Source organism: Anthonomus grandis, chromosome 4 (genome assembly GCF_022605725.1).
Source record: "Anthonomus grandis grandis chromosome 4, icAntGran1.3, whole genome shotgun sequence".
Taxonomy (NCBI): Eukaryota; Metazoa; Arthropoda; class Insecta; order Coleoptera; family Curculionidae; genus Anthonomus; species Anthonomus grandis.
Genome location: NC_065549.1, coordinates 39266576 through 39277796, shown reverse-complemented (window position 1 = coordinate 39277796; position 11221 = coordinate 39266576). Strand labels below are relative to the sequence as shown.

At 34.1% G+C, this 11221-nt stretch overlaps 1 protein-coding gene across 1 annotated transcript in view; it reads right to left on the bottom strand.

The window, feature by feature from the left end:
* The window catches only part of LOC126735379 (gustatory and odorant receptor 22-like), a 38235-nt gene extending 31721 nt beyond the window's left edge, over nucleotides 1-6514 (bottom strand). Inside the window, exon 1 of the mRNA XM_050439345.1 lies at nucleotides 6288-6514. Coding sequence (XP_050295302.1) covers nucleotides 6288-6512 — 225 coding nt within the window. The 5' untranslated portion in view covers nucleotides 6513-6514. The remainder of the gene's footprint in view (nucleotides 1-6287) is intronic.
* Nucleotides 6515-11221: the final 4707 nt, after the last annotated feature.

Sequence of the window (11221 nt, the reverse complement as noted above, 5' to 3'; positions counted from 1 at the left end):
GTGTATAAAGGAGGACGCGCCCGACGCCCTTGCCTTTGCCGCTAGAACTTCGTTGTTAGCGTCAATGTTACCAGATTCAATATTAAACAGTTGTATCAAAATTTGCAGTCGATTTAAAGTTGTTAATTGAAAATGATTTAATAGGATATTGAAAAATAGGCCCAATCAGCATAAGTTCTAATTTTATTTATTTAAATAATATCGTGATAATAATACGCGCAAAGAAAAAGGAAACTTTTTTAATTGGCGGTGTAATCTTTAAGATACATTTAATGGCAGCATTGCTATAATTCCCAGTGCCACAGGTGTTCAACTGTTCATTCTTCAGTCCTTCAATCAATCGGCCGGCAATAATTTGTTTTAAGGTTTTTTCGTTTCGTTAAGTGTTAAAATTGCATAAGAAAAAAATGGATATATTCGTTGAAGATAAACTTAAGGAGTGGGGTTTATTGGACGAACTCCAGGAGCATATTATTATGTACCTGTAAATTAAACCCTTAGCTTAAAACTGTATGTTGTTAATATGTAGGTATGTATCTACATAAGAATTTTCGTTAAGTTCCTAATTACGTTCCTATTAGATATTTCTATTTTCTTTTAAGTTTTTTCGTTTTGTTGTGTCATTTATATTTATTAAGTGATTTTGAAATAAATTGATGAAGGGCGATTTAAAACGAAATAACAATCATTTTGATTTCCATGGGATATAAAAATCCGGTATATGTAAACATGCCAAAACCTTACTTATTATAAACGAACCACCCTATAGTCAACACATTTTTAAATTCTACATAAAATGTTAAAAATTTTCATATATCATAATGCCATATTTGTTAACTATTTTTTTAATATAAGGTGTTGAAAATGGCACTTTTTATGACTTTAAAAGGGATCTAAAGCTAATTCTGTTATGAAGAAAAAACAGATTTTAATTTTCCATTTCGTGTTTTTAATTTAAACTTTTTAAATGATTTCTAAGGTTTTTTTTTCTATTTTTAACAGAATTAGCTCTAAAGCCTCCTTAAGTTATGAAAAGTGCAATTTTCAACACCATGTGTTAAAAAAAATTGATAGCAGTAAATGATTGTTGTTTTGTTAACAAGTAGCCGCCTGATATACTGTACCCATTACCCCTGATATACATTACCCCTGTTTATGGGCACGCAAATATAAAAAATGACCCTGTACATAAATGTATGTGTTTATTAGCCTTTAGGTTAAAATCCTGTTTTTACAACTAAGAATTTCCATTTTAAGTTCCTATTTGCGTTTCTAATGTGTATTTGTAATACTACTACTAAAGTTTTTTTATTTTGTTGTGTAGGTTATATGTACTTTTTTAAAAGGTATTTAAATAAAAAAATTTTTGTTTAAAACAATTGAATTTTTTTACCCTACCTATACAACTAAAATTTTTATAAAACATAAATGTTAGAGTGCTTGGGAAAAACAGTCAATATGGAAAATAAGTCAAATTAGGAAAATACATATTCAATCTGTATTTTTCTAATATGACTTCTTTTCTTACCAAACGTTGGGCCTCACTTATTTGCCATTTTTTACAAGACTTATTTTATTTTAATCAAATTATGACCTATCCTGTTTTTCCCAGGCGCCCTAGAATTTATTATTACACAGATTTATGACGAAATTCTCTAAAATGTATTTTTAATTTTTAAACAATTTGTTTATTTTTTTATACAAATATATTGATTATTTTTAAATTTTTATGAATATAAATACAAAACATTGTAATAAAAAACTCCAGTTCTTATGTTAATTTGATATACAAACCTAAAATAAGTAACCTACACTATATTTAAATTTATAAAACAATATATAGTATTAATATACACAATTTGTAATAAAATTTTATAGTTGAAATGAATGAAAATAAAATATATTGTAAAAACAACCTACATTAACGTGTGTATTTAAAATGCACAAATTGTGTTTTTTTCCTGTACATACCATGTTAAAAAAAACACTAAGAGTTTGCTTATTTACTGAACAATTACATTAAATAAATATAAAATATTGTCGAATTTAAGTACACAAATAGTGTACTATATATACAATAAAATAAATCAAATTGATACACAATTTGTTCATTATAAAACCACAGTTGTTTTAACACAATAGCAGAGAGAAATTCTACACAAATTGATTCTGTACCATTTCCAGAATCAAATTGTATGTAAAATCTATACAATTGTTGAATTTTTATTCACCTATTTTTAAGAGTGTAGATAAATGTCTAGGCTGGATCCCACCACAAAGTAAAAACTGTAACAAAGTTACTATTTTTTTCCTAAATATCTTATTCTACACTACTACAGGAATTTCGTAATTTTTTTTTGTATTTAATACCACTTATATCCGAAATATTCTTCTGTTAATAGTACAATACTTAGCATACGCATAATTATTATATTTAATTAATTACGCGACAGCGTAAATCCGTCTCCCCGCATTATAAGTAATTCCCAGTCCTATCGGTACCACCTCCATAAGTTTGTAACACCGTCAAATGGAGGCGCGCGATCATGATGATGAATGATCTCTAAAGGCGTTGCAGTAGCCCTAAGCGGGGAGGCTTCAGATACAGAATGCATCCAACGTCGAAGTGTTCTCTGAACCAGTTTCGCTTTGCCGAATGTACCAGCGCGACCAACCTAGTGTTCTTCTGTCCGCTGAACGAGTTAGTACCATGGCTCAACAACCTGTAAACAACTCTTCCTTCCTGTTGGATGAAGACGAGGATTTCTCGGATTTTTGCAACACTGACGAGGATGAGCAAACTCCCCAGGATGAGGCCCAACTAAAAGCGGACCTGGCCATCTTACGATCCACTCCGACAAACCAGAAACAACTAACTCAATATTATGTTGTCCTCATGAGAAGAAGCACGAGGTGGAGATTAACGCTCTTTGCCGGGTCTTCTAGCAGACGACCAAGGCATTCAAGAACCGGATAAAGGCTCTTGAGTCCGCCTTGCCCTCTGCTACTGCTGCGGTACAGACCAGCCCCGCAGCTGAAGCCTCCCCTGCCGTCCTGGAAATGCCTGCCGAGTCCATCGAGATGGCCGAAACTCCAGCGCAGGAGCCTAGCTCCTGCCCTAGGACTCCAGCAGACCCACAGGACAAAGACGACGGATTCCAACACGTCGTCGGCAGGGGGAAGAGAAGGAAGACCTCAGACCCGGAGACGGTCTCAAGGAAAACTCCCACCATGATCCAGCCCCAGCCAACCAAACAACCCACCCAGACTTCCTCCACTTCCAGAGCTGGGTTCAGGAACACTCCACCTGAGCCCAGAGCCGAGCCCGTTCCGCCACCAACAAAGGCCAAAATTCCTCCTATTGTCATCTGTGAGAAGAAGAGATACGAGGAGGTATCTGCTGCCCTCAAAGCCAAAGGAGTAAACCAAGGCCACGTCGTTAGCACGCGTGATGTTAGCACGAACACCAAGTGCCATTCCACTCCTTCTCCTTGCCTGAGGACAGGAGATTATACATCGTCCTCCGAGGACCGCTCGAGCCGTGAGCATCTTGGAGGACCTAAGGAAGCTGGGATTCTACCCACACACTGCAGCCCGTTACTACAACAGAAACAGACAACCAACACCGCTAGTCCTGGTTCAGCTTCCGAAAGAGGAGAAATCAATCTACGCAATCTCGGCAGCTAAGGCGCATCAATATCAGGGTGGAAGCCCAGCGAAATAAGTCAAGGAGGATCCAGTGCTGCAGGTGCCAACTCCATGTGCACGCCCAGGCTAGGTGCACGGCGGCATATAAATGCGTGAAGTGTGGCTAACTTCACGCAACCGCTGAATGCACAAAACCAAGAGACCAGCCAGCCACATGCGCAAATTGTGGAGGACCGCACCAGCGAATTACCTGGGATGCTCCAGGAACCCAAAGCAGATCCTGAAGGCCATGCTGCAAGCATTCTTTGCTTCTATGCAGCAGCAATTCCAAATGCTGCTGCAGAGCATCAAACCAGTGGAGGCCAATTAACATCCACGCATTTCCTCACCAATTTTTGTATTATGTCACTGCCTTAATTTATTTAAGAAAATATCCATTTAGTTAAGTATTCATAAATCTATGGATTAACCTATATATATTATATATAAATAAAGGTCAGTTTCAAAGTAAAAAGTACTGATGCGGGCAGTACGCCCGCTGTAGACAAGGGAGGCCTCACTTTCTACACCGAACTCCACTCCACCGCCGCCAGGTCCGCTACGTCTTCTGTCTAATTGTAGGCAAGATCGATTGTAGGTAAGAAGGTGGTGTGTTCCATTCCTTCCATATCTGCGCAATGCATGGCGGTACACTGGGTTAATGTTTACAGTGTAGCACCACGCACAGCACAAAAGATAATAGTATGCGTACTGGGTTTAAGTTTTCAGGGTGTTTCAACACCCTGAGTCTGTCACGTTCCTGTCCATATTGGCAAAAGGGAGTTGCACCCCGGGTTCAAGCTTTCGGGGCAACACCCTGGCTGCCACTATTTTGACCACCAAAGAGCTACTTTCTGTCCGTCATCTGCGAAATCGTACTTACACTAATAAAAGCTGGCGGGGGCTACGAGTGTCCAAACCATTTGACCGTACTACCGCTGCTTGATATCTTGCGCTTACTACTTACACATCCGCTGCTGTCACATCCCCTGTTACCTACACCGTACCGACCGTAACCCTTTCATAGACCCATTCTGTATTATACCGGGGTACACGCAACAGTACTTCCGGACATTTCCGGACATGGGTTCCTATACTCAAATGGATTTTTCTGTTGCACTGAACAAGTTTGATCCCATAGTTCTGAAACACCCTGTACTTATAGAATTAATCCCAGAAACGTTATCCTAGGGTGGTGTTTATTTTTGGTAGGTAGCCTGTTAGATGTTTTGAGCGAGTAGTGTACGGGTATGTAATTAATAATAGTGTATCTTTCTTCTTAAATTGTCTTATAGCTACAGATTGTAAAAATAGCTGCCTTATTAGATCCAAGATACTGGTTTCTTTACACAAATATAGAGCGTCCGAAGAAAAAAGTACACTTTTACCCAAGATTATCCTTAATAACCATTTTTGCACAATCTCTAGTGGCCTGATATGTGCTTTTAAAGTGCCACCTCATACCAAAATGCCGTATGCTAAATGTTGTATGTGTGCTACGTATAGCATTTTTAAATATGAAAAGTTAAAATATTTTTTTATTTCTCTAAATTTATCTATACATGATCTAAACCTTATCCTTGACATGTTCAACATAATTATTCCATTTTAAGTAAGGATAAAGTACAACTCCTAAATATTTAATTTTTTTAGTGAAGTTAATGTTAATTGATTTGTCAGGAAGAATAACGGTAAGTGCTTTATAATTAGGCAAGGAATCAGTGTAGCATCCAAATAGCATAAAAAAGGTTTTTCTCAAAATTAATGGTAAGTTTTTGGTTATTAAACCACTTGAAAACGTTGACTCATACAGGTCATATTCTGCTTTTTTTTCACAATTTCCCAAGTGGTTTCCCTGTAGATAACGGCAGAGTCATCCGCGAAACATGTTATTTCACCGGATGATTGAAGATTAAAAATAGAATTAATGTATAGGTTAAATAATATGGGCCCAAGGACAGTTCCCTGAGGAACATCGACCTTGATTAGTACTTCCGAACTTGTAACACTAGCAATATTCACACACTGAAACCTATTTGATAAGTAGCTTCCTAATAGTTTTATAGGAATTCCCCTAATTCCATTTGTTTCTAAAATCTTAAGTAACATTGTTTAATTGACTGTATCTAAGGCCTCGGCCAAATCTAGAAAAACACAGAGAATCTTGCAAATAATAAGTTTTCCATTTAGGAGGCTCAAATGTAAAGCTTTCTTCTGGGCTATGCACAGTGTAGGTACTTAAAATTTACTATTTATTAGTATTGGTAACGCATTCCCTTAGTGGTCAAGTACTGCAAGAAATCTAGGATTGCTGCTTGATTTACATTTAAGATTTTTAGGGGGTGTCATAAATACACTTACAGATCATCAGCATAGAGTAAAACTAAAAAGCAGTGGGTTCAGATGTGAACTGATGTAACCAAAAAGAGGCTAGATATATAACTTTTTATTTTAACTTATTGTCAATTGCTTAAGTAAATTAAACTACGACATCAAAGTACCAGACATACTTTGCAACATAATATATAATACTTCAATCTGGTCTTGACCCTGTAATCTCGAAGACAATAGATATAAAATTTAAATATTGTATTACCTACCCTAAATAACGTCAACAATAGCTTATGATCTCTATAAAATTGATCGTGCTCATCGATAATTTTGCCATCCTTTTCATCAAGAGTAAACCGCTCCGCGATTTCTCGAGCCCTTGGACTCCCACGAAGCTTTGCTATCGATCTTAGGGTAAGTTCTTCTCCATATAGATCTGCCAGATCTTTTAACTGGATTTGTGGTACTTTTGGATGATCAGAAAATACGTCCATAGCTCCACCTTAAAAATTAAATCGTAGATTAAACAAAATGGTAAATTTTAAAACATATCAGTTTCAGATACAAATTTTAAGGTGTTTCTTGATCCGTTGCTGGCATTGTATCAGACTGATTAGACATTAAAGTTTAATTATCTGTGATCTGTAAATATTATTTCTTAGAAAATATATAAAAAATTGTCAGTTTTTAAATTTGTATGAAAGTCAATATGACTTTTTTAGATAGGATTCCTTATTTTAGATACTGCATTTTAAAAGGGTGAATAATATCACATTCTAAATGTCTTTTTTTTTAAATTTTGACAAGGTCAAACTCAAAAAATTTAATCTCTAAAATTCAAATTTTAGAGATGTTCCATGATAAGCAAACACGGAAAAAAAATTCGCCATCTAAGATTAACTCTCATGAAAAAAAACAGTTTGGCCCAAGTGTAATATTTATAGGTCAATAATAGTTTATACTTCGCTGAAAAAATTTTCCTAAATTTCTGTTCTTGTTCTACTTGCTATAATCATTTCATAATTTGATTAAAGTAGAATAAAGAAGTTATATACAAGAAAAAAAAATTAATTCAAATTTATTTCTTCTTAAAAATGTAAGTCTTAGTCTTGAACTAACAATTATATGAAAAAATTTCAGTCGAGTAGTTTTCATTTTGTTTTAAATATTCAAACAAATTTCATTTGTTCCCTATAGCAATAGTCCGGGGAATCTGTACCATATTTCATAAAATATGGTATAAATATACGTATATAATAAAATTGCAACCCTCAAACGAATGACTGGATATGGTAAAGGGGTTCATAAGAAACACAAAAAAAATTAATTCATACCTGGGGTAGTTGCGGGGTGGTTTTGCGGGGGTGAAAACTGAAAAAAACAGCTGGAGCATTTTTCTATCGCCATCTCCGGCGAAAGTTGACGCCCAAATGAAAAGTGCTTAATGGCAAAGTTGTAGACAATATAAAAATCTATAATTTTTGTAGAGGGCACTTTTGAACATAACCTCAGTTTTTTATTTTTCATTTATTCAAAAATTATGCAATTTTCATAAAATTTGGTATAAATATACCCTATACAATAACAATTTTTCAAGAAATTCAAGTTTTTCAAAAAAATTACTTTTTTTTTAAACGAAATTTGTCTTTCAGAGAATTGTCCTAGGAAGTTCGTATGGGACTCATTTTTTTTGTTTTTATTTCTACTTTTTAATAAAATAAAGAAAGGTTATACTTCCCATTTGAAAATAAGCCAAAAAATGCAAAAAACTGAAATTTTTTTTTTTGCAACAATGACCTTTTTAATAATTGTTAATAATTTACTAACAATTTTTAAAATGTCAAAAAAGTAATAGCACCACTAGATTCTACGAAAAAAAAATACATAAGAAAATATATATTTCATCATGTAAAGTTCAATCGATTGTTTTATGCAGGAGACAATTCAAGCTTATAATATATACCCCCCAGTATATATCACGTGCCTCGACGCGTATTCTGTATATTACACTAAATCAGCCATATAAGTCGATGTCGCGATATAATTATCGACGTGCAGAATTGATTTTTCGAACTTATCAATCCCAAATAGGTTTTTTCAATTCAATTTGGCTACTTTTTTATCGAAATCGGCGATTTTCACATATTTCAGGACCTCTAAATTAAAACGCGATATAGTGTGTACATTTTTTATGTGTAATATCCCGTTTCTGTTTGAAGTTACTTATTATAGGTATTGATGTTGCAGCTCGGAAAGAGATTACCTTCGAAAGATCATTGAATTGCAGATGAATAATGTCTGTATAAGGCAAGTAATAATCTAAGTACGGCAGTTAAATAGAAATCAACGCATCAGCATGTACTATACACTCATAGATCCCCTCTCCTAATTTTTGCTGCAGCTGCTCCCATAGTCTAAATATGTAAGGTCTGCTCGGTTAGGATGCGCGTTCGTCCGGTTGCGCAGCTTCATACTTCTTAAACGCTTTGCTATGCAAGCAAGTACCCAACCGGTTGGAGGTGGGCGGAGCGACGAAGCTACCGAGCAGACCTTATATATTTAGATCATGGCTGCTCCGATCATATTTATTTTGGATAGAAGTAAACAGTCAGTCAGCGTCTGCTTGTGTTTTTGTGAGTTGGCTGAATAAGCAAAGCCATTTTATGAGCCTGATTCTCATCCAACAGTAATAGCTCACAATGGTTGTAATATGATTGCATATATTTACAATTACACTAAAGGAAAAGCAACTTTGAACGATTTGAGATTTCAGCGTTACGAAATCTTAACTGCTAAATCTACATTCAAATTAGAAAAGTTATCACCAACAATTGGAGCAGCTACACAGCATTGTTTCAGAGTATATCATCAACTTCAAATATGGCTTGGTAAGAACTTAAGTGCAACCATGTGGGGATGGAAAGAGTCACTCGTGAATAATAGTACAATTCTTATGCCTCGATACACAAGCGACAAGATGATACCCGAAGAGTTACTCAAAAAAAATCTTTTGCACCTGCAAAGGTAATTGCAGTACAAATCGATATGGGTGTAGGAAGCATGGGCTATCGTGCACATCATTGTGCACTAATTGCCAAGATACAGGCAACTGCTCCAATATCGATGAAATAGAGGAAGATTGCAGTGATTCGGAAGAGATTTTAAACGAGTTTGAACTTCCAAGAATCTCATTAGACGCCGAAAATGAAGAAGAATGTGAAGACTCTGATATCAGCGATTATGAAGATGCGGAAAACGCTGAAGAACCAGATTGTACTGGAGAGTCCGACCATGAACAAGTTTCACAGCATGTAAATAAAAAAAAAGACTAATAAATCAATAAAACAATATGTCGTATTATATAAACTGTACATAATGTAAAAAATTTTCTTGTATCATAAAATATTGTATGATATTTTCTTGTATAATAAAATATTGTATCATAAAATGTATAATGTATTCATAAAATCAAATACTGCAATAAATTTTCAGCAATTTTGTAAAATTTTAATCAATTTTGTACAATTATTTCATACTTCATTAAATATTTTTTATGGAAATATGTAAAAACCGCTGATTTCGATCAAAAAGTAGCCAAATTTTGTTTAATAAAATCGATTTGGAATTGGTAAGTTCGAAAAATCGATTCTACGCTTCGAAAGTTATAAAGCGACATCGATTTCTCTGGCTGATTTAGTGTAATATACAGAATACGCGTCGAGGCACGGGATACATACTGGGGGGTAAGCTTGAATTGTCTCCTGCATAAAACAATCTATTGAACTTTACATGATGAAATATATATTCTCTTGTGTATTTTTTTTCGTAGAATCTAGTGGTGTTATTACTTTTTTGACATTTTAAAAATTTTTAGTAAATTATTAACAATTAATAAAAAGTTCATTGTTGCAAAAAAAAAATTTTTGGCTTATTTTCAAATGGGAAGTATAACCTTTCTTTATTTTATTAAAAAGTAGAAATAAAAACAAAAAAAATAAGCCCTATATGAACTTCTTAGGACAATTCTCTGAAGGACAAATTTCGTTTAAAAAAAAAGTAATTTTTTCGAAAAACTTGAATTTCTTGAAAAATTGTTATTGTATAGCACTGAAAAAAATAGAGATTTTTTAGGATACTAAGGGGTATATTTATACCAAGTTTTATGGAAATTGCATAATTTTTGGATAAATAAAAAATAAAAAACGAAAAAAAATTTTTTTCGCAATTTTTGCATTTATCTTGAACATTTTGAGGTTATGTTCAAAAGTGCTCTCTACAAAAATTATAGATTTTTATATTATCTACAACTTTGCCATAAAGCACTTTTTATTTGAGCATCAACTTTCGCCGGAAATAGTGATAGAAAAATGCTCCAGCTGTTTTTTTTCAGTTTTCACCCCCGCAAAACCACCCCGCAACTACCCCAGGTATGAATTTATTTTTTTTATGTTTCTTATGAACCCCTTTAGCACATCCAGTCGTTCGTTTGCGGGTTGCAATTTATTTGTTAAAAAGTACAGATTCCCCGGACTACAAATAAATTATACTTAATGCAATATTCTTATACTTATTTTATTTTATTGTTCGTGTAAGGGCTACCGGTGTCGACATTGTTTAGGTGCTATTCTGGTGGGCATTTTGTGTGACTTGTGAATTATTATGGAGCAATTGTCAGGCAATTGGGATTTTGAATCCCTTTTAACAACATTTATGGGTAAGTAAAAGATGTTAATACCGTATTAAAAAAGTCGTGTATATAGCTATGCGCCAATGTCCTGATGCATGCGTCGCCATTATTTTAAGGAATATAAGTAAGTCGTCAAAAGTGTCAGCCAAAAAAAGAGTTTTTCCTGACTTATTAATGGCAAGCCCAAATCTATAAATAATGGATTTTGGTACTTCTTCTTTTGCATTGAATATAAATAAATTATTTATTGCCTATTTTCAAAAAACAAAATTGATAAAAGAATTAATTCGCTGTATAGGCACTAGAATTAAATTCTGTCAACATTTGGAGCAGTACAATAAAAGAAGCCAATCTACTGGGGATCAAAACATACAAGTTTTAGATCTAGAAAACATTCCTATGGTATAATTAATTAAATTTAATATTAAATTAGTTTAGGACAAACCATATAATAAATTGACATTTTAGATTTTAAACACCATATTATCTAATGATGCTGAAAACAGTGATGGTGCA